The sequence below is a fragment of the Manacus vitellinus genome, unplaced genomic scaffold (assembly GCF_001715985.3).
Source record: "Manacus vitellinus isolate BGI_N305 unplaced genomic scaffold, ASM171598v3 scaffold_4_pilon, whole genome shotgun sequence".
NCBI classification, from domain to species: domain Eukaryota; kingdom Metazoa; phylum Chordata; class Aves; order Passeriformes; family Pipridae; genus Manacus; species Manacus vitellinus.
This window is the reverse complement of record NW_021940604.1, coordinates 5,471,657-5,496,084: the sequence shown is the minus strand read 5'-3', so window position 1 is coordinate 5,496,084 and position 24,428 is coordinate 5,471,657. Positions and strand designations below refer to the sequence as shown.

Genomic DNA, 24,428 nt, shown 5'->3' with positions numbered 1-24,428 from the left:
TTTGGCTCTCAGCGTTCCTGAAACTGGCCCAATTAATTAGTCAATTTACAGAGGCAGAGCTGCCAGCAAACACTGTGAGGCAGAGCTGCAAACAAATGCTGTAAACTGTATCCCAGCCTGATTAAAATAATCCCCTGTCCTCTCTCTCTGGCAGAACTTTTAGAATCTAACTTCAAACAACCATGATGAACCCTTTAAAACCTTCAGCTTTGTAAGCTCCCTTTAGCTAGCTAGCTGAACAACATTCCTCAGCAAGAGACTTCCCTGAAAAGTGGACACTTATTTAACAGCCCTACCAATACCATTCAATGAATGAGCTATTTGCTCCAGGCTGGGAGTGCACTGCAACAGAGCAGTTTCCTCTGGTCCCAGCACATACCTACCACTACCTTGTTTATGAAAAGGAGTCAAACCCCAAGGTTTCATCCATTTCCCACTTCTGTGTCCTTCCCAGGTGGTGAAACAAAACTCACTCAAGCCTACCTACTTTTCTGTGTTTCTGTCTGAACTGGTGGCAGAGCCAAACCAAGTATGGAATGGAAAATTGAGAGAAACTATATGAAAAAACAGGGTTTCCTCATAAAAATCTTCCTTCTCTACCATAATCAACACCAGCTGAAACCCATTTAAACTGAACACTCAGGATTGATATCTTTGGAAAAAATCACATCATTAACGTTCTCAGAAGTAAAGAAGCTAGAATTTAATATGTTTTGAGAGTATACATCTAATTACACTCCTCCAACTTTATTTGTAGCTTTTAAAAATGCATTTAGAAAGCAGTAAAGGAAAGAGAGGTTTGTCACTATTAAATTTTATCATTTTACTAAACAATACCAGATGCTCAAATACAGAGGTCAAAGAGCCTGCTCCAGAGAACTTGGAAATCAAATTTTGCCACATACTGCAAAATGTACATTTCCTATGCAAGGACTCTCTGCAGTTCAGCTGCATTGATGTATACTAATACTATAATACAGCTCTTGCCTTTGGTCAAAAAGTCATGGCAAAACTAAAGGAAAGGTAATTTGAACAGGAGAGAGAACAGGATTGAAATGGCCAGTTCTTGAACTCTCATTTATCTCACAATTGGCATTTGACTACTAGTGCAAAACCTAGAGATGCACAGAAACCTTGGAAAGAAGCATATCACTGATGAACATTTTTGTTTTAAGTCAGCTTGTCCGAGGTCAGACGCCTCAGAGTCTGCTGCTTCACAATGTCACTTACTGTAAAGATCACTACTGGGAATGGGAGAATGCCACTCAGTGCCCTTTGCCTCAGTTTTCCGGCAATAAACCTGTGGTAAGAGTGATGTTTGTCTTCTGTTTTTAACTTTATGTCCTTCCTTGGGAGGCTAAATGTCTTATGAAGCAGGGGGTTGGAGCGTATGCCAGTGACTGGCACTTAGTGTCATATTTAGAGAGTAGTTTCACGTTCCTGTTCCATGACTTCTCCCCATGCATTAAGATAGTGATCCCAACCTCCTTTATAATCAATATAGACAGGTACAGATGAAGAGTGTTGTATACAATTTTGGTGTCATTAATACTAATTTTTATTTTTGGAGGACCCTTTAGTTAGTGAACATTCTCTTTGAAGGGTATGAATGTCAGCATTGTTCTCTATTTAAATCTGTTGTGTACATTTATTTTGAAGTATTCAGTATCACCAATATCCTTGATGTATTCATTGCACAAAAGATAGCCTCCAAGAGAAAACCTTATGAGGGTAGAGACATGGAAATACAATGGGACTGTAAAGCTAGGGATGCAAATTAATATTACTATTTTAACTAATAGTACTTTAGTATGGACAGTTTAAATACCAAGGGAGAATAAGCTGGAGAGAAAATTATGTCCTTGCTTTGGGGCAAATGCTTCATATTGTCCAGCCTTGATGTCTTAAGTTAGGTAAAAAGGAGAGAATTTGAAACAATGAATTATGAAAGGGAAAGGTAAAAGGCAGGAAAAATGTCCCATGGAAGGGTGGTTTTGCTAGAACAAGATTGCAAATCCACAGGGGGTAATTAAGTAGCAGATTTGTACAGTATGTCAGATGTCTTGCATACAAACAAAATCATTCAACATTTTCAGCTCAAGATTTAGCTTGCTCATATGCAAGTTTTTGTTGTTTCTTCCAAAAAGAGAAAACATACCAAAAGAAATCCTAAAGGAGGAAAATTAGCATTCAGTGTCTGGTAGCTCTTTTAACGGCTGACATAGATTTTTCTTAAACTAAACTATTGTTAGCCACTATCCAACCTGCATATTAATGAGAAAATGAATGCCTCTCTAAAAATTTCAGCTACAATGTCACCATAAAAATCAATACATGGCTGCACACCATGAATACAGACACAAGCCTGCTTCCAATAGCATGTCTTGACATTCATTATCATAAAACTAGCTGGAAAGAACTTCCACTTCTCTGTGTTAAACCTATTTTGTCACACTTTCTTGCCTACCCAGGGCCATACTTGAAAAGTCACATTACTTTAAATGAATTGTAATAATACTATATGGCATATAGATCATCTATATGAACAGTGCCTTGCTGGATGGGTAATGTGCTGTGGTGTGATACCTGCTAGACACCACAGATAAATAGCAGAAATCTATTCAGAGGTTAAAAAGCCATGGTAAGGCTTCTGCAGCACTGGCAGGGGCAGGCGCAGGTGGGACTGAGCAGGGAGGGAACTGCCTTGTGCACAATTGGGGTTGTGTGAAGTGACAGGAGTGCACATCCCGCTGGCCATGGCTCCTGGGAGAGGCTACCATGCTGGAGTCTCTCATGCCACATCTGCTCCCCTGCTTCATATTTCACTAGGTAGGAAGGAGCCCAATCTGGCTCCTGCTGAGGGCGATGAAGCACTTCTCTTGCACCTGGGGCACCTAACTTTTACCCTCATAGCCTCTCCTGAGCCATCACTGCCCCATCTCAGTTCATTCTCATTACAGAAGGAAACACTACTTGGGCAAGAATACTAATGACCTGATTAGCCAGCCAGAGCCATGTTTCTTAGGAGCCTATTGCTCCTGGTGGATGCTCTGTTGTCCCAACCCAGCCAAAAGACATCTTGGATTGAATGCTCCATTGCACTGGAATAATGGCACATTTAAAATATCAGCTGAGCTCTCGCACAGGGTAGCCTGCAACCTTATCATTCCTGTCACGTGCTTTTATTTACAGGTAGCACAAATGAAAGGGAGGAAAAACAGATCTCATCATTATTGTTGCTTGATATATGCAAATATATTCAAAACATAAGATTACCCACTGTGCAGAGACACCTGTAGTATTTAGGGACAACGGATATGTTGAGTTTCTGCTTTAACTGAGAATCTTTTGGCTTATGCTGGTTTCTTCCCATTATTAAATCATGCAGGTTTCTTTTAAATTTAATTTTCAAGACTTAACCTTGGGAAATTGCTGCTCCATCCTCTTAGCACTTTCTAAGGAAGCCACATAATTTTACGGCTTGCTTCTCATAAAACATACTTTATAACCCCTGTTACCCAGCTTGTGGAGCAAAGTCAATGTTTCAGCAAGTAAAGTTATTCTTTGGAGATTTTAAAAGCTACGTGATTGTGGAGTATTCGGTTTGCTAGAACGAGCTGTGCAACTAACAAAAGTGGATATAAAACAGTATCTCTTCTCAGAAAAAAAAAAAGATTATTTTTAAATCATGAAGATTCAATTACATCTAATTATCTTAGCTATCAGTGCAACTCAGTGAAATCATCAGCTAGTATACTTGAATAGCCAAGAATCTCTGATTGTTACAGTGATCAGTACATACGATTAGCAAGTATAAGCACAGCAATCATCTGCAATACTTAAAGTATGACCAGTTTAGTATCCTAGATCAAAAAAAAAATCAAATCACTTATTGATACAGAGTTGACTAATGGATTAAATGGAAATGTATCCCATGCCTCTAACTGAATATTTGGGACTTAATATTTTCTCATGCACCATCAGAAAACTCACAGTTGATAGTAAGAGTTATTTCTATCTGATCTCTCCAAAATACTTTAGACTTTGAAGAGAAGAAAAATAGTAAGGCTATGGGTAATATTGTATAAATGTATGCATCTATACGGCTTCAAGTCCAATGAGATCTATATGTAACACCTAAATAGATTAATCATTTTTCCTTTTAGCTGGAAAAGATTTTAAAGGACTCTTCTTGGCCAGAGTACAGATAGATGTTAGCATCATTTTTGGGGTGTGTTTGTGAGGGAGTCCCATATGTCTGTTCTACAAGAAAGCCAGAACTGCTACAGCAGCAACAAAAATACTCTACTGAGAAAGACAAACCAAAAAATCACAGAAGAAAATCAAGTAATTTCATTTTAGGTTACCTGCTGATTTAAACCAGAAAAGTATTTTTGTTGACATTCAAATAAATGTTGTTTTTTTTAATACACAATTTTCTACAGGCTTGGAAGTGGGTTTTAAGCCCTATGGTGTTGTATATCTGTGAAAGAACTGTTAGGCTTTGGAGATTTCAGCAGGAGGTGGTCATTACTAAGGTATGTAACATAGTTTGCATGTCTGCATTAAGGAAAAAAACATTATGTCAATGACTTCTTTATCATTTATAGGTAACTTTTCTATATTAGGACATCATTTTTCACTCCTAGCTTCAGCAACTCTTCCATCATTACCATGGTTTCAGCCAAGTATTGATTTTAGGCTTTGCATTTATTCCAAAAGCAAGTCCATAAGAGTATTCCATATGGAACCAAACTTGATTAATGAAGTACGAGACTTTACACCACCATAACACAAATATTTGTGCAGAGGGCCTCTCTTTTCAATGAACTAAAACCATGTTCCAGTGCAGTTAATGCCAGAGACGACCTCGACTTCAGTAGTACACAGTTTTTACTTTAAAATATGGAGGCTCCCAAGGAGATGAAGGATTATATTATCAGTTAACATATATAGTAGAAGCTTCACTAATACTACTGTAACAATTTCTCCCAGCTGTAAATATCTCTGTGTGCCAAGGGCCTATGTAAGTCACAGCAGAATGGATGTAGAATGATGCTATTGAAGCAGCTGAGTCCACACCTATCAAGCTCGGGATCAGAAACAGGCGTATCTTGTGTGAGGGGAGCAGCAGGTTGGATAAGTTTTGCTGCTGATTTCACAGAGTGGCTGTGATCTGAGAATCTCAATATACTATGTGTGATACATAAAACTGCTGCTTAACTGAGATTACCACTTTATAAAAGTATATTAGAATTGAGCTCACCTTGCCTTTTTCTTCATAATTCCATAATGTTAGAGGTGTTACATGAGAGTAAAACTGAGAGATTATTCTAATCAATTAAGAAATACTTTTGCACAGGTTATACTAAGAAAGTTGACAAATTTTTGAATTGCTACAACCTTTCCTCTCCCTCTTACACTCAGAAGGCAAGCTGCCCCACGATATATACTGTACATGCTCTCAAGCTATTGGGCAGCAACTTGCAGGTTAAAAATCACTGTGCATCCCAATTTGCATCAACATGATTGCAAAGTCACCTGTAACCTAAGGAAAACAAACATTTATTACTCTGAAAGAAAATAAAACAGGTCCTTTTATTATTGTTTAGGTGGTGACACATTCCTCTGGAGTCCTTGAGCTTCACATGAAGAAACATGGCTTTAAAATGGGACCTGGTCAATATATCTTTCTACAGTGCCCATCTGTCTCACTGCTGGAGTGGCACCCTTTCACCCTCACCTCAGCTCCTGAGGAGGACTACTTCAGTGTTCACATACGCCTTGTCGGGGATTGGACTGCAGCCCTTTTCAAGGCCTTCGGAGCAGAGGAAAAGGCTTTTAAGGAACTGTGGATGTTACCAAGGTTTGAATAATAAAAAATAAATTTTAAAATGTTACCTCTACATTTTAAAATAAATGTTAACATTTTAACTTTAATTAATTTTGTGTATGTTCTTTATGATACAGTATTAGATTGTACTTCGGGTCCATAAATACAACATTAAGACAAAAAAAACCCACAAATAAACTGCTATGAATTGGGGTCAGCAGCTACCAACGTGTGATGACTAATCCAAGATTTAAAGTCCATATTAATATCTCTATCTCTGTTGCTATCATCTAGACTTTTAACATCTATATCTGCACCTAAAGATACCTATTTTGACAAATAGGTGTTTAATAGGTGAATTAAAATGATGCTGGAAGCTGTCTGCTAGCTTTGTGCCTGTATGCTTATGCTCTGATGGGACCCATCACCTGCCATCCAAAATTCCAGTCCTTTTTTCCTTTCAGTTACTTAGGTAGTCCCTGACACTTCTGCCTGAACCTTACTTCTTTTCAATAGCCTCCCTCAACCCTACTTTACTTTATAAAGGTTATTTGTGTTCACATTCTGTTATCTGTGTCATCTTAATACAAGCAAAGGTTCATGCTTTGTTGTTGCAAGTTAGTAGGGATCCTCTGAAGTTAATGGAGTCATCCTGACTTAACCAGCTAAGCCTCTGGCTCTGTGTGTAATGGATTCAAACCATGTAGATCTACTCCTGCACTACTTGCAGGAATAGGGGAGATTTTAAGCAAAGAAGAGACTAGCACAGGATCATTTAAATTCTGATGGAGTGTATAGGGCCTGAGACCAGAGGGACTTATTTCCCCCTGCAAAGTTTACAGGCACAACTGAGCTACAGGGGTATACTAGAGAGTGGGCACAGAGAAGAAAGTTTGTTTCAGTCCTTGCATATCTGTTAATAAGAATTAGAAATGAAAGCCATGCCTTTGTTAAAGGCAACTGGAATGAGAAATATGCTATTTCAGCAGAACTAGAGCAAAAATAGTTCAAAGTGACTGACAACAAGTGTAAAAAATGAGAAAAGAGAAAAATCTTATCAAATGTTGCTTGCCACAATGCAGGGTTGAAATTAACAGCACTCTCATATACAAAGACTCTTCTTTTTATTCTTGTTAGGGTGACTAATGACATCATTCAGTTGCTTTCTTGCAATATACTAAAAGAAATAATTCAATAGTTAAGCTAGCAATAAAGCAAAAAACAGGTCTTTTTCACAAGTTTCAATATCTAAAGATAAACACCAAATTGGCGACTATACTAAAAAATAACATACAGCAGAAATTGAGCAGAGGACAGAAGAACTAGCAACTCAATGATTAGGTAAGGTTCTAAAATTAAAATATGCATTTTTTAATTAATAAAAAAGATTAAAATAAATATAAAATAAATATAATACATGCATTTATATAGGTAGCAAAGACATTTGGTTGTGATTTCTGACTAATTTTGGAGATAAGACCATAGAATTGGCTATTCCCATGAAAATAATCAAGTTCCATATTATGCCTCTTCAGGCTTTTGGTTCACTTAATTGCTTATTTAGTACATTGTCCCAAAATCTGATTTCTGTTACAGTCAGGAGTACTACACAATCATGCTGATCAGCAAATGCTTAAATTCTAAAAATAATCATAGAATGCATTAAGGATATTTTTTCAAAACTAAATATTTCTCCTCTCTTCCCAAAAAATATAATTTTTTTTCTAATGAAATTGTAGACATGGACTAAGAGAATATGGACAATCCAAACCATACCTAGAGAGTCTATAGCCCTATATTCTACTCCTCCTTGAAAAATGTAATATTTTTTTTGTCACTTTGTTTACTATCTTCCTACCTTACTCCATTCCCTCTAGATCAAATGGATGAGTTGCAAAGCTCAGTTTCTCCTTCTTCTCTTTCTCCTCCTTACTTCTCTAAGGTTTTGTATTTGGCTAAGCTCTCTAGCTATGGCTGAGCAAGGCATTCAAACCAATGATGGGATCTTGGTCACCTGAGGATTTAGGAGCAGACTTACTAGACAAATCTCTCTAAGGAATGATTTGGAAATAATTGAACCTGTCTTATAGCACAGAGACAAACTAGACAATCTCTTGAAATTCCTTCCAGATCAATTTTTTTCTCAATCTACTGACAACAATGAGAATTGCTCTGAAGCTCACTACATAGAAACTTACCTAAAAGCGTTTCTTAGGCATTTTACATATATACCACAAATGAACCATATTTTACAGGAAGCTTTGAGTGTTCAAAAAGCTCAGGGTTCTAGTATTTAAGATGAATTTTAAGGATGATTCCTGCAATAAAGAGCACAAAACAACATTAAATGAGAAAGAGTGAAAAAGAAAAGAAAGGAAGAAAGGAAGAAAGGAAGAAAGGAAGAAAGGAAGAAAGAAAGAAAGGAAGAAAGGAAGAAAGAAAGAAAGAAAGAAAGAAAGAAAGAAAGAAAGAAAGAAAGAAAGAAAGAAAGAAAGAAAGAAAGAAAGAAAGAAAGAAAGAAAAAGAAAGAACTTCTTTTTTCTAAGGACTGGTGTTAGTGAAACCATGTTCCAGAGCATACATGTTGTATAAAAACAGTCTGGAAAGAGCACTACAAAGTCCTGTGCATATTTACATTTCATGTAGCTAAAGGAATGAATCTGATGACTCGATAATCTTTTTCATCTCTAATTTTGACCAAAATTAATTCCTTAGCATCAGCAACATTGGTTATAGGAGGTAGTAGCATAAACAAGCATTTCCCCTTACACATTTTGCCTTTACATCAAATACTAAGTACAGTATTATTGCCAAAAATGTATTCCTGAAATACATAAGAGCTGAGAAAATAATAGTTTCCCTGCATACAATGACCTCTTTCTTGCCTTCTCTGTTATTACTTTAACTCAAATACAGAACTTTTCAAAATTATTAATATAATCTGTTCCTCTTTACTTTGATATATATATAATATAGCAAATAAAGCTCTAAACCAGGATGCTTTTCAGTAATTCGTAATTAAATATGCAAATTCCACAGCTAAATTTGGACATGCAATTATATGACTAATCACATTCCAGAAAGCCAGAAAATTGCAATTGCATGCTTAAATAGATGGCCAAGCCCCAAATCCACATGGGTGCTCTTGTTCTCTCATTTCAGAAAAGACAGTTGCTTTGCTATTAAATGACACCCAATGAAAATTAAATGTATTTGTAAGAGCAATTTCTATGCCGTCTTAAACATGCCTTTTCTCTTTTATTTTAACAGAAATTCAGTTTTGAAAATACGTAGCCCAACAAATGTTAACCTTTCTGCCATTTCATGTGTTGTTGACCCTTGTCTAAATGTCTTGTTGCTGTAGACTGGCTGTGGACGGACCATATGGATCTGCAACCACAGATATCTTCCACTACCAAGTCAGTGTGTGTATTGCAGCAGGAATTGGAGTCACACCATTTGCCTCTATTTTAAAATCCATTTGGTACAAATGCTGCAACCCTAACACAGTACTGGCACTGCAGAAGGTAGGTGGGAAACTTTTTCTTCATTAAAATTTCCACAAGTGCACCTATTTAGTCAGGGCAGAGAGCCAATTCAGAGCTAGAAGCTCATCTGAGTGCTTTAACTCACTCTCAGAAGCAGTCACTCACTTTCCAGCTGCTTCAGAAACTGTTCTGGGGTAGAGTCTCCTGAATTCACTGTCATTCCCTGAGAAAGAGGGTAGTCCCAGCTGCAGTGTTTTCGGCAAAACTGAAGAATCAGATTTTCAATAGAAATTGGAAGTAAATGTGGAATGTCTTTCATAGGCAGACAGATAAGGAGCTAGAAGAGAAATTTACCCTCTTTCTTACAAAAAATAAACCTTGCAAGGTGATCTCTGTCAGAAGTGAAGGGCAGCACTTGCTCCTTGTCCAGCTGCAAGTTTCACAAGGGTCCTTCAGCTGAATGTCCTGGTCTAGAATGCTGCATTCAGCAACCATTAGCTGCTTTTCTTACATTGCAAAGTCAGAATATTAGCCAGTACAGAAGGAATAAAAAAGGGCATGTAAGGTCTGGAGGAGATGCATATATCAAGATGCACATTACCACCTCAAACCACTTTAATTATTTTGTTGAAAAAATATAATTTGGTTTATAAGACATGGATGGCACCAATTAACATACTCTTTATTTGCTAACCTGTTATACATCTTCTGCTAATGGTATGTGAGGCAGCACTGGGGGAAAATAGGTGAAGAAGAGATAATGAGTGAAGTGAGGTGAGGGACAACAAGGTAACAGAGGAAAAAACTCAGCATTAAACATTCTCTTCCATATCCATCATGGCAAATGGTAGCTTGTGGGCCTTGCAGCTTCTTTTAGCTCATTTTCCAATGTAAAAGCTAAATCAGGAACCGTTCAACATTTCACATTTAAGGACAATTGTTGAAATTGCATTGGAGTGGACAGATCTCTGAGAGGGTCAATACATATGGAGCTGATTGCAGGACCAAGGGGCTGATCTTTTTAAATGGAAGAGTGTTAAAACTGGCATCTTAATGACAAGCTGCCACTGAAAAAGCATCTGGGATTTTAGTAACTGAGGAGTTGAGGACAGGTTCAAATTGCCAGGGGGAATCTTTGAGGCAGAAAAAGCACTGAGAATGGAGGGAAATAAAAATGGAAATATGTGCTATATGTGAAAAGAAGTGTATTTGCAAACACCACAATTGTACCAGAATGATCTTTTCCACTGGAAGCAGAGCTATGTATGTGTATATACACTTTACATATGAACATTATATATATTCTACATATATACAAGTGAAAGTGTTATTATTTTCATTGCTGTTGATCTCTTAAGGGGAAAAGAACAGAATTTAACTATGCATTGATAGTATACCTGAGGGTGTTCATTCATAGCTTAGGCAGAATCTTGGGTAAGTGTGCCTGCAAAGATAAATGCATGGTGCATTCTTCCATGGTTTTCTGCTGTAGAGTTCAGTTTTTCTGAATTCCTTGAAATACAAGATTATCGCGATTTCCACATGTGTTTTCTTTATATCTCAGCTTCTTTATTGGTGCAGTTGGAATAATGATGCTTATTTTTCACAGGTGTTATGAGGCTAAATTTCATCAGTGCCTGTAAAATATTTTGAAAGTGTGGATGAAAGGTCCTGGGGAAGTTCACACCATTACCTAAAAAAATTTAGTAGTCATCTCAGTGAGAGCGATTAATCTCAGGGTAGCTCCACATTTTTTTTTTCCATTGGTTAAAAGCTTCCACTTGTGGTATAATTACAAATAATTTAATCTTCCTCAAAGTATTCAGCACTCTCTTTCTGCCATGATGAGTACCATAGAAATGTCTATTAAGGAAATAAATAAGAGGTTTTTCTTTTTTTTTTGACAACTTCGTTTTGATTTGAGTACAGCTATCATTATGCTTATTGAACTAATATTTCTTAGTGTTGCCCACATACAGTGGAGATATAAATACTCACAGCTTCCATAATGTCTGCAGCTGTATAATTTAAAAAACCCAGCAAATCAAAAGGAGTACACATTTATCTAATTGATTCTTCACAATTAAATAGCCTTAGAGCCCTCATTTCCCTATCATTTTTTTGCAATGAGGAAAAGCACTACTACTAGTCATGGCTGGAAAGTTTCTACTGGCTTTAGTTATGCATACTATGATTTTTTTTCACATTAGTGGTCTCATTTTTCAGATCAATTGCTGCTGAAATTGATAAAACTGTACTGATTCATCAGATGCTAATATTAGCAAACATCCACTTTCTTTTCCCTACAAAAGATGTAACCAAGGTCCTGCAGAGTATCACCAAAGATCCATCTAGCCCAGTATCTTGTCTCCAACAGTGTCTCTTCATGAACACCTTGGGAAAAGTATACAGACCAGAGAAATCATATGGTGATTAGTTTTTAGGGACACTTTCTCACCTTTGAATGACTTGTAGTTCAGTAATGCTTTCAGAGAAGATCTGTACCTCTGTGTTTAATATCCCTTCACAGATTTTTCTTCCATGAATTAGTCTAATTGCTTTTTTAATCTGTGTAGACCGTAGTAAACCACAGCACATTAGACAATAGGTTCGGCTACATACTGTGCAGAAAACAAAATCAGCCTCTTCCATTTGCTTTGAGATCGACTGCCGGGCCTGAGGCAAACTTCTGCTTCAAGCTCTGCCCCAATTCACAGCCTTCTCTACAAAAATTCTGTCTTGAAGACCTAAAAACCTGGCCTCTTTTTGCTGTCAAATGTAACCATCTTTCTGAGCTGTGTTTGAGAACATTTTAGGCTTCTTGCTTCAAATTCAGGGATATGAATTTGAACCTTGCCCTGTATTTATATGAAAGGCTGCTTGCTGCCACCCTAGCTCTAAGTCAATGCCTCATGCAGGCTGCCAAACCCCCATCTCCCGCATGCTCCAGGCTGCAGGCACTCCTGTGCCTTACCTGGAGTGGTCCGCTGGAGCAATTAATTACACTGAAGAAGATCTAGGATTTTTTTTTTTTGTATGCTACAGCCCAAGATAATGTGGTATACTGAAAAGCAGGGAGGGCTGGATGTTTGCTGAGAGATGTCCAGCTGCAGGTGTAAGATGGTTTTGCAAGGACTAGTCATGCCTAAGAGTCAGGGGTGAGGGTACCTCCCTGCATCCTCTGCTTCATCACCTTTTACACCCCTCACCCCTTTGGTGAAAAGCTGGCTTTGCTCACAGCTGCAGCTCCAACTCTGCCTTCAGGGAGCAGGGAGAAATAGATGGATGGTCATCAACAGATAATTATTAATGACTTTCCACGTGAGAGTAGCTGATTTACAAAGTATGTTCTTTCACCTTACAGGAAAGATGTATCAGAGCTCTTGCTCTTGCCTGTTGTACAAAACTCAGGATGTGGGAAACCAAAAGATAAATATGCATGAGTTGGAAGGGAGCAGAGCATTACAGAAATAAGTGACTACTCAAACCCCTGCATTACAGATCTGATTAATAGGAATACTGCATCTAACTCAATTTGAAAAAAAGGGCACTTGCAAAATATAAGACACTTTACTTGGGCAAGCCATCAAGTTGATGAATGCAGTCAATATGGGTAGGGTGGGTGGAGACTAATGAAACATAAATCTAAACCAGAGTTTTAAGGGTCCTAAATAATTGCAGTCAGTTAATAGTATGAGGCTTACAAGAAAAATAGCAGGATTCAGAATAATTGTTTAATTATAGAAATGCACTGGTGCTGACTTTATTCTACTGTTTTAATAAGGATTAATTTTATTGTGCATTTATTGTATTTTAATTATATATGTAATATGTTGTGCTATGCTATGGGAGTCAGTGTAAAGAGAGGAAGACTTTTTTTGTAACCGCCATTTCTTTTAACATATTGTACTAGAAGTCCTCTTTAATCTAAGGGAAACGAATTCCTTTTACCCATAAGCCATCCTTCTTCACTACCTCTTTTCTTTCTAAGATTATAATCGTGGCCAAAAATACTCCTTATAATGACACTTTTTCTTCATTATCAAATGGTCTCCACCTCTAACATGTGAAAATGAGGCAATACAATGGGTCCTGCTTCAGCAAAACTGTACCAGGGATGAGCTTACAGAATTTCTGTAGCTTCAGAAAGCTGTATGCTTTCTCGAGAGGACTGTGTCAGAAGTAGCTTGACCCAATCCAGTTGGACTGGCTGTTACTGTGACAGCTAGGTCTGCAACCAATTAAAAGCACTCCTTCAAGCTCCATAGTCTGGAAACCAGTTCCCCAATTTGAAAACCATATTGTCTCAATTCACTGGCTGGCTTTTCTGTCTCCTCCCCTGAATGTTCTTGGCTCCCAGTCCTGCCCACATGCTCCCAGTTGCTACCCAATGCAAAATTCCTTATTTATTTAGAAATACATGCCTTCTCTCCACACACATGTACTAAGTATACATTTCCATAAAATGAACTGCTAAACAGACTTGAGAAATAAGATGATCAAGTAGAGTCTGGGGGAAGAAATTTCTCTCTACAAATCAACAGCCGTGGTGGGACACAGAATGACAGCACTCAGTGGGCTGATTTTCAAAGTGCTGAGGATGTAGAGCAAGTGGTGACTTCAGAATTCAGATGCAAAAAACTACATAAAGGTTAAGGTAATAAATCTTACCTAGTTACAGTAATTTAAAATCATGCCAGTTTTGGCCACAAAAAAAAAAGAAAGGCAATAGAGTCAGCAGGCTTGCTTTTTCCTCATAATCTATGCCAGTGTAAATCAGCAGCAACCTCCCTACGCAAAGCAATGAGGTCATATTTAAGGCAAAATATTGAAACAGAAGGGAAAAAATCAAACGGCCAAGATGGTTGGTACTAAAGTTCTACAGACAGTCCTATTCCTGGGCTGTAAAAATACCCTGCTTAACCCTGAATGCTTTATCTCTGTGTCTGTGATCATACATCATTTATATTTCTTACAGAAACCACAGATGGTCCCTTACAGTGCACTCAGATATAGGAAACATCTCAAATTACTGTTAGTCTTTTTCACCAAATCTCCACCAAAGCATGGTATTACCACATTTTTCTCCCACCACCTTACCAGAAGTCTGACAACCTAGTATATTTATTTTTCGGGAAATCTCTTTACAGCTTTCTGGTTTCTTTCTCTGTTTTTTTCACTTCAGAAGTGTCCAATATTCATTTTATCTCGTTGATCCTGTGGGAAAGGGCTACAATTTCCAAAATATCAGAGCCACCACAATGACTGCCTTGGGGACATACCTTCCAATCACCTTTGATATTGTGGTACAATAAAAGACAGAGGGGCTGGTGAGCACAAAGAGAGATAGGCTGGAGGAAACTACGGGATTTTGTAACAAAATAAAAATCAGTCACAATAAAATAAGTTCCAATCATCCGGTTTTTATAAGCTTATACATTGCCCTTCATGCTTTTCCTTTTTCATCTGAAATTGTTTTATTTTAGAATTTTTCCACGTTTGTGAATTATTTCTTTAGACACACTATAAAAATAATTACACTCAAAATTACATTGCCTGCAGAGGCCCATTCTAGGTCTGGCATCCTCTGGTCAAAAGTAACGGTGGCATGTGTGGCAAGAGCTACAGAATTCGAGCCATAAGAATTGCAATCAGATTTATCTTGTAATTGTGGTTCATACTGCCATCAGGGTAGCGCCCGGGCAGACAACCTGAGAACTTCAGACATTCATCCTCTGGGCGGTGCAGGAACTCTCAGTTGAGTCATCTCCACAGCTGGACTGGCTTAAGACAAGGGACTGAGCTGAAACCAGAGGATTGGACTGGTCCCAGTCTTCTCCACAGCACAGCACTGCTAGAGGAGATGTCCAAGTAGGAAATTATGACTGTGCTGAAGACCCCCTAAAATAATTCCTGATGGGCATAGGAGGGCCTGAGACTCAGTGCATTGATAGATCCTGAGGGAGGAATCTCACCAGTCCTGATGCTCCACAGTTCCTGTTGCAAATGTATTAACTTGCACACAGATAAGACATTTGCAAATGGTCATCAGAAACCATTCCTGCAGAAGTGGTCACACAGGACAGCCTTTTATACATAGTAAATTAGTTAGAAGATGCTTTGTAAGCAGTTAAGACAATAGATTACATTAGATCTTGTACATGCTGGAGTGGTCCCTGTGTCAGCTAGCTATAAAAACTGAGCAGAAAAAGTGGAGTCTCACTGGTGAAGGGCCTTGAGGGGAAGCCGTATGAGGAGTGGCTGAGGTCATTTGGTCTGTTCAGCCTGGAGAAGAGGAGACTGAGAGGAAACCTCATTGCAGTCTGCAGCTTCCTTTTGAGGGGAAGAGGAGGTGCAGGCACTGATCTCTTCTCTGTGGTGACCAGTGACAAGACCCAAAGGGATGGCTTGGAGTTGCATGGGGGAGGTTTAGGTTGGATATCAAAAAAAGGTTCTTCAAAGGTTGGGTACTGGAACAGGCTCCCTAGGGAAGTGGTCACAGCACCAATTCTGACAGAGTTCAAGAAGCATTTGAATGATACTGTCAGGCACATGGTGTGACTCTAGGGGATGGTCCTGTGCAGGGCTAAGAGTTGAACTTGATGATCAATGTGGGTCCAACTCAGCATATTCTGTGCTTCCAGCTGAAGATGCCACAGGAAGGACTCTTGAAATGGAAATTATCATAACCACATGGACAGTGACTAACCATCTTGTTTTGAGAGATTTTATTCCCTATGCAAGCATTACCTTATGCCAAGATATTAATAAATTAGCTTCTTAAAACCAAACCAAACCAAACCAACCAACCAACCAAACCAAATCAAACTCATTGCTATATTTATGATTGACTGCAGTAGAGTAGGAATAGACAGAAATAAGCCATAGGAATGATTAAAGGATGCTTCTCCGTGACAGATCCCAGAAATGTTTGGTTTGCCATAGAGAGGATTATAGGATGACTTAATCCCAGCCTCTAATGTATACATGGGGAACAAAACTTTAATAACAGGTTCTCCAATAAAATAGACAACAAAACAAGATGAAAAGTGAAACTAGAGAAATCTAGATGAAAAAAAGTGTCAATTTTTCATAGAGAGGAGGTTTTCAACCAATAGAAAAATGATCATAGCATATTCGTTCATTTTATACATTTGGCAACTTTAAAATTATAGTGTCACATTTGTCTAGGAACTATATGCTCCAGTTTAAACATGACATGCATAAACATGACATAGATGTTCATCTTCACTAACACATTAATATATTCATTTATGGTTTAAGAGGAAAATTAAATTTTTAGAAGACAGAAACTACATCATCAAAATGATGTGTAATTATGTCTAAATTTACAGTGGAGAAGAGTCACACTCTATATGGTTAATGAGTCGAGACAGTCATTAGGAAGTTTTATTGAAAGTTTGCTTTTTGTTAAATCTCTTTAATTTTATCTTACAGGTTTACTTTTACTGGATTTGTCGAGACCCATCAGCATTTGAGTGGTTTGCTGATCTTCTGTTCCATTTGGAAACAGAAATGACTGAAAAATGGAAAAATGATTTTCTAAGTTATCATATATTTCTTACTGGCTGGGATGAAAGTCAGGTAATAATGAAACTGTTACAAGTCTGAGTTAACGTACCTTGCTTTTTCAGTATGGTAACATACGGAACAGGAACAGCTGAATAAATGATGGATGAAGCAGAGAGACAAAAAACTGTAAATATGAAGACACTAAGCCGTCTGTTTTCACTTCACATTTAGGAAAACAGGAATGGAGTAATCAAGCCAGTGATTCTTGTCTTGCATGAAGATGATTACCAGGTGTCTCACAGAAAAGTGCACAGAGCCTTTCAGGAGCTTGTGAAGGGATGTTTTGTCCACATCTTTGGAACAGTCTTTCATTAGATTCTGGCATTTTTGAACAGAAATATGGAGGACTGTATAAAAAATGTCAGTTTTGTTTACTCTTATTATTTACTGTAACTTCTGTTGTTCACATATATGATCAGTGCACTTTTGAAACCTGCTGTGCTTAGAACACTTTGGCAACCAGCTCTGTGGTCTAATTCATGTTGTTTGAAAAGACATTTTCTCTGATTGACTTTAAATTTGCCATCTCATAATTTCATTGGATCATCTCACCTCAGGCACGTAATCCTTAGACTGGGTCAATATTATTGAAATTCTTTGGTCTTTACCTAAACCCAAATGTGTTGATTTTCTCATTCTCTTTTTTTTTTCCTTTTTTTAATGGATCACTCAGACCATGCAGTGATCAGTTAGGCTCCTGCCAGGAAAACTCTCACAGGAAAGTCTTTGCTCTACTGTTTTATTTCCTGCTGTCTCTGTTGAATGAAGGACTGTCTAGTAGAGATGAAAAAAAATACAAATTTCATACAGCTTTTCCTTTTCTGCCTCTGCTGATACAAAAAACCCCATTGTTTCTTTCTGCTTTCCTTAGAGTTTCTGTCAAGTAAGGAGGTATGTGCATAAAGCTGTATTCAGAAAAATCTACTCCCATTGTGAAGTATATGGCAGTTATAGAAACCACCACTCTGCATTAGCAATATTACAGGGTATTACCTAAAACCTCTTTTGAAAGAAGCTATTGAGGAACCTAACAAAACACAAAGTTGCCCTTATCTCTCAACTATCATAATCTCACTTCCCTCTTGGGCAAACATCAGGCCAGAAGTCAGGTAAACAACTATTCTTGCTGGGGCACCTGTCTCTCTTCACTCATGCGTCTGCACTTTTCTGAAGTCCCTTCTTCTTCTCTTCAACGCCATCATCCAGACTCCTGTCAGCACTGCTTTGGTGTCTTGTGCTGCCTCCTTGCTTACACTGGTACTGCTCTTGCTTCTAGAGCCCCTTAGCATCCCACCTCTACAGGGCTGTAGGGGAAGAGGAATGCTCTTCAGTGACTGTTTCCCCTATTCTGACCAAGTCCTGGGCACTGTGCTCAGTAAAAGCCTCATCTTCAAACATCCACAAAGCTCCCTTATCTAACAGGACTTACTTATTTTTAGTAAATTCCTGTTCATCACTCCTTTAAATTTGAGCCTCAGCACCAGTAATATTTGGATGATGCTTTACTTCTCCCTTAGCAAAAAACGAAACAACGTTCTGTGCGTTCTCTCCCTGTCTCACCATAGGTTATCAGTGGTCAAGTGAAGCTGAACCCAAGAAGGATGGGCAATTTACACCTCCTAGTACACCCTCCGTTACTGACAGGTGTTTACTCCTCAGACATGTTTGTTCAATGCTTTGAGCTCTTTGCAGATTCCGTGTTGGCAACAGATGGTCAAGCAGATATGGCACATGTCTGCCTCTGCTTGGACAAGCACTCATGTTTCAGCCTATTGCTCCTTGCAGTGCCCCTGAGATTCCTAAGCAATTTTAATGCTGTGAGCTATAGCAAAGGCTAACACCAAAAATCCTCATGTGGGAAAGTTCCACTTAATGAGAACAGAAACAGCTCATCTGTTCAGTGTAATTGCTGTAAACAATTAACAAATCCTGCAGTTTTCTACCTCCCACTCTCACCAAACACTTTCCTTCTTGGACTATTCCAAGTCCTTCAAGGCATTGGCCAAGACTAACAAGAACTAACTAACAAGAACTAACTAACCTTTTAGAAACATGACCTCTTGTGACAACTTGACAAGAATAATTGTGTTGGTAAGGAACATGGAAGACTCATTAGCAGAAGAAATATACAGTACTGTCAGGAAATGGATCTAAATTTCAGCAAGCACTTCTGCAAAAGATGATGATGCTAAGGCCTGGACTAAATGCAAAGCCCATTTTTAAACTTAGCTTTCCTCTGGTAATTTCTTGATAGTGATGGTAATGATGATAGTCTGTAGAGGAAACAAGCATATTACTCCTACAGAATAGCAGTACAATTAGGAGCGATGGTGGATTTTGTTTTTAAATGCATCTGGGAAGTACTCAGATAGCATGGTAATGGGTGTAGTACAGGAGATGGAGGACAGTAAATGCCCATGAAATCAGGATTTTTGTTGGCACTGGGAGCTGTGCAGCTTGCTCAGTTCAGTGCTTCACCTGAGCTGATCTGCTTTCTGCACCTGCCTCCACGTCAGGAGAAGAGTCAAAACACTGAGCGTTTTACACAGAATAACAGAATTCTTAGGACTGGAAGAGACCTCTCGAGATCAACCAGCCCAAACCCCTGCCAAGGCAGGGTCCCCTAGAGCAGGTGACACAGGAACATGTCCAGGTGTGTTTTGAATGTCTCCAGAGAGGGAGAATTCACGACCTCCCTGGGCAGCCTGTTCCAGTGCTCTGCCACCCTCAGTGTAAAGAAGCTTCTTCCCCATGTTGAGGTGGAACTTCCTGTGTTTTAGTTTACGGCCACTGCTCCTTGTCCTGTCCCTGGACATCACTGAAAAGAGTCTGGCACCATCTTCTTAGCATATTTGAGATATTTATATGCATTGATGAGATCCCCTTGCAGTCTCCTCTTCTCTAGACTGAACTGGCCCAGCTCCTGCAGTCTCTCCTCAGAACAGATGCTCCAGACCCCTAATCATCTTTGTAGCCCCCTACTGGACCCTGCTTTTACCCTTTCTGAGCTGATACATCCACTGTCTTTTTCATCAGCAGAATGCTCTGGACTTACTTAAGGTGCATGTACTTGCTAATTTTTATTGTCAAACTCTCTTACAGTAAACTTTGCTCTTTTTCCTAAACTCCAACTTGGCCTTAAAATGGTGAGTGTCACTTCAGGAACTGCAATGAAGGAAGTGTAGGGTGAGATATTCAAAGGTTGAGAAGAGGTTTGGAAATCTAAGCCCTGCCTCTAAAAGTGATTGAGTCACTAGGCCCAGGTCAGTAAAGACAGATATGTAATCTCAACTCATTTCAAATATTTCATATCAAGAAACTGAGCTCCTCCCGAGGTCTTGGGTACTTTTGGAAGTGCTTTTTACAGTTCTAGTCATATTGCAAACTCTTGAATACTCCTCCCCTTCTCTGTCCTCTCCTCATCTTGCCTCTCTTCGCCTCACCTCACCTCGCCTCTCCTCTCCTACCATTTGATAATTACACAGCTTCTCTTCCCTCATTCCATCTTTCACAGCGAAGCAGCATTATTGCTTTCTTCTCTTACTTGGAGTATATGTTGTTGACTCTAAAATTATTGTCTTGCAAATTTGCCTTTAGGCTACTCACATAGCTCTACATTGTGATGACAAGATGGATGTAATTACTGGTTTGAGACAGAAAACCTGTTATGGAAGGCCAAACTGGGACAATGAGTTCAAGCAACTAGCTGAAAACCATCCTAGGTAAGGCAGGCTGGCTTCTAACCTTGTTAGGTAACTCTTCTCTCAGTATAAACAGTGGGAGGAGGGGAGAGCAAACCTTTCTAAATGACCCTTTTAAAATAATTTCTTCTTTTTTGCTGTGTGGAAAGAAGATTTATGCTTAATGAAGCTTTTAATGAAGAAATCTCGGAAAGAGAATGCCAATAAAATCTAATTTTTGGACAAGAAAATCTAATATTTAGAAGTATTTCAATATCCTGGCCTTTGTCCAGATATAATTGAAACACACAATCCAATTACTGTTCTGCACAAAGGACAAAGTAGCATTAATTTCCCTTGAAGATGGTTATTAAAGAGATAAACTGTGATTTTTTTTTTCTTATGATGTCAGGGATGTTTGTTCCCCTAACATATTTGGCTACTCTTGCAAGACTTTGCTATTCTGTTATTAGTTCATCTCTGCTGGCAAAGAGAGTTCATTTAACTTGGTGCATTTGCTGGTGGTCTGAGAAAAGCTTCTTTGTTCCTGAAAGCCTTTGAAGAAAGAATTTGAAATATTTTGTGTTCAGCAGTACAAAATTCCAGAATCTTTGTGACTCTTTATGATTTCCAAACATTTACCTGCTAACGCAAAATAAAGGCTTGCACTTGGGAGACAGAGATACAAAAAGAAAAAGGAGAAAACTTTTTTTAAAAGATGAAAAAGACCCAAGAAAAAGCTGAAAGGGAGGAGATCAAAGAGAATACAGTAAGCTACAAGAATACCATAAAATTGCAAAAATAACAGTAATAGAGAAACCATTTGATGGAGGTCAAAATAAATACAATCAGGAAATATGAAAGATTAAAACCATAAAAAGGCCAAGAATAGAAAGTATGACTTTTGAAAGACCTTTCATAGGGATTCTACTGCATAAACAGAGCTTTTAAAGTTATAGTTGAAACATTACTTTTTGCTAGTTACTTTTAAGTACAGATGACATAAAAAATGGTTTTGTGTTGCTCGATGGGGAGATGGGCATTAACTTTCTATACTGGATCTTGAGGTAGTTCCTTACAAAGACAGTGCTAAACTGACAGAATATGCCCATGTTTATGATCAGTGTCGAACCTTTTAATGAAAACCTTGCATGAAATAGGGATTCCTTATGAGAAAAAAAAATACCCTATCTCTTGCTCTGTTATAGAGGATTCAAGAAGCAAAGGAACTGAAGAGTTTCTACTGTGTGATGGAACAATCAGCTTCACAAACCGACTAAATTTTTGGTCTCTGCATCTAGGTTGATAGAGCTCCCCTTCACTGCAATACTGTCTTTTAGCAGATTAGCAGGAATATACCACTCCAGGTTAAATTTAGTGCAATCCAGCAGCAGAGCAATATGCTTACTACTTCTGGGGGCTATGGCTTGGGCACAAAAATCTTACCTACAGCCCTTTCTTTATAGCAGGAAATTTTTTGAAACTCATGCTTCACTTGTCACTTGCACTGTGCTTATGTAGATTTCGTTTGCCCCAGTAGCACAGCACGTGTGTTAACCTGTCTGCATATATGTTTTAAAACAATACATTTAATGTACTTAGTAGCAGAACCTTTAGACAGTTTGTAGCAGGTAACCAGGTTACCAGCTCCCCTATAACACTCGTGCATATGAACACAATTGTTTTTTACATTTGTCTTGTTCTTATTTTATAAGAAGTACATATTTACAAATTTTGTTATTAAATCAACCATTTAAAATTGTCTGTAGGCAGAAAAGTGTTAGGGAGGGGGCGAAGAAAACTCAGAACCAACTGAGCATTTAGGAAAAAAAATTAATTTATCTGGAGAAAAAGCATTTAAAATTTTCAGCACAAACAGTATGTTTGCTTCTCTGATTAAAAAAAAGCTATGAAGATCAAAACCAAAAAGCTACCACTTAAAATAGTTTGTGACCTCTAATATAGCAATCCTAATAAATAATGTAGTAAGATATAATAAACACTAAAGTATTAAAATAATTATACTGCAATACAGTAACACAGATTATACAGTACATAACACAAAGTATACACTAACACAAAATTTTTCAAATGTATTTCTCAAAAAGCCATTTCAAAAGATGCAAAGCTGGAGGCAGCCCAAAGGTACAGTTTATTCATTTACACTGCTATTCTCATGTTTTTGTTGTTATTGCAATTACAGCAACAGTATTGGCGTATTCTTCTGTGGACCCAAGACTCTCTCTAAGATCCTGCAAAAGACATGCCACTCATATTCGTCAGTTGATCCAAGAGGAGTTCAGTTTCACTATAACAAAGAAAGTTTCTAGGCTGCACTTCTAAACTATGTAATAGTATTACCAAATTTTGTATTTTTTCCCTTCACTTTCTCCTCCTCTACTCATTCGGCAGCATTTACGCCAGATATTGAGAGTTGTAAACTGAAACAGGTGTATTGACTTCAGTAGAAAAATGCTATCTATGCCAACTAAAGATTTGGACCCCTTCCTTATCCTTTCCTTCACAGAACTGAAAGGCCAATTCTCCATTGCTTACTTAATGATGCTGTGAATCTCTCTACACCTGTGTGAAAACAAGCCCGAATCACTTAACTTTGAAGAAAAAGGCATGAGTAAAATGGACATTTAGAACTGTACTCCACTGTTGTGTATAATTGCAGGTGATACATTCCTACTATTTAAATCATGCCCATTGAAAGCATTTTCCTTCCTGGTGTTCTGATTTTACACTCCTATAGTCTCTCACTGCACATACATCCATATCTACATCACCTTTTGTGCCATAGCAATACTATTTATATACACGCTGTCCAATGAATTCCTTCTGCCCTACCAAATTAAGCACCATTTAAACCTGTCATTTCTACAGCAATGGTGGCTGTGCATGCCATAGGCTAATATGTACTTAGGTTTAATATGCTAAGGACACTCCAGGAATTTTTGCATTCAGCAAATGGATCTCCTGAGACATGCAACTGAAGCTGCAGGAAAAAGTTTCATGACAGAGTGAGTGAGGTGGGAATGTACCCCCAGTATCTCCTCCAAGCTCCTTGCTCAGAGCTGATTTTGTGAAGAGAGGAGTGACATTTGCATTCTTCCAGTCCTCAGGAACTTCCTCCCATCAGCAAGACTATTTAAAAATAAAGAATGGCCAGTTCCCTCAGCACTTGTGGATGCATCCTATCAGTTTCCATGGAGTTGTTTAAAATCTCCCTAACTTTATCTTCCTTCACTAAGGGTGAGTATGAATTGCTTCAGATCTTCCCACTTGCCTCAGAAGCCAGGGATCTCTGAAGGTCAGCCTTACCTGTAAAGACTGAGATGAAAAAGGCATTGAGTACCTCCACCTTTCTCCATGGCCCTGAGCACCAGTCAGCACTCCATTCAGAAGCAAACCAACATTTTCCTAATCTTCCTTTTGCTATTCACTTATGTATAACAGCTCTTCTTCTTGCCCTTCATGTCTCTCACCAGATTCAAGTCCCAATGGGCTTTGGCTTCCCTGACCCCATCCCAGCACACTCATTGTCTCTACATTCCCTGCCTCGCATGCCCTTTCTTCCATCTCCTGTATGCCTCCTTTTGTGCTTTGGTTCTATCAAGAGGGATTTGTTCAACCATACAGGCCTCCTACCACACTTGATTGACTTAGTCCACAGCAAAAGGGATCGTTTCTGAATTTGAAGAAGGTGATTCTTGAAAATCCACCAGTTCTCCTGGATCTCTCTTCTCTTTAGGACCATACTGCATGGGATACTTCTAAGCATCAAATTCCTCCAGTGTCCTCTCCATGTTATGTGTATTAGTGTACAGG

At 38.4% G+C, this 24,428-nt stretch overlaps 1 protein-coding gene across 1 annotated transcript in view; it reads left to right on the top strand.

Moving 5' to 3' along the window:
• Positions 1–22,924, top strand: part of NOX3 (NADPH oxidase 3) — a 38,222-nt gene extending 15,298 nt beyond the window's left edge. The window contains exons 7-13 of the mRNA XM_008932327.2: positions 1,176–1,305; positions 4,446–4,538; positions 5,613–5,866; positions 9,198–9,360; positions 16,780–16,926; positions 20,512–20,636; positions 22,798–22,924. Coding sequence (XP_008930575.2) covers positions 1,176–1,305; positions 4,446–4,538; positions 5,613–5,866; positions 9,198–9,360; positions 16,780–16,926; positions 20,512–20,636; positions 22,798–22,924 — 1,039 coding nt within the window. The remainder of the gene's footprint in view (positions 1–1,175; positions 1,306–4,445; positions 4,539–5,612; positions 5,867–9,197; positions 9,361–16,779; positions 16,927–20,511; positions 20,637–22,797) is intronic.
• Positions 22,925–24,428: the final 1,504 nt, after the last annotated feature.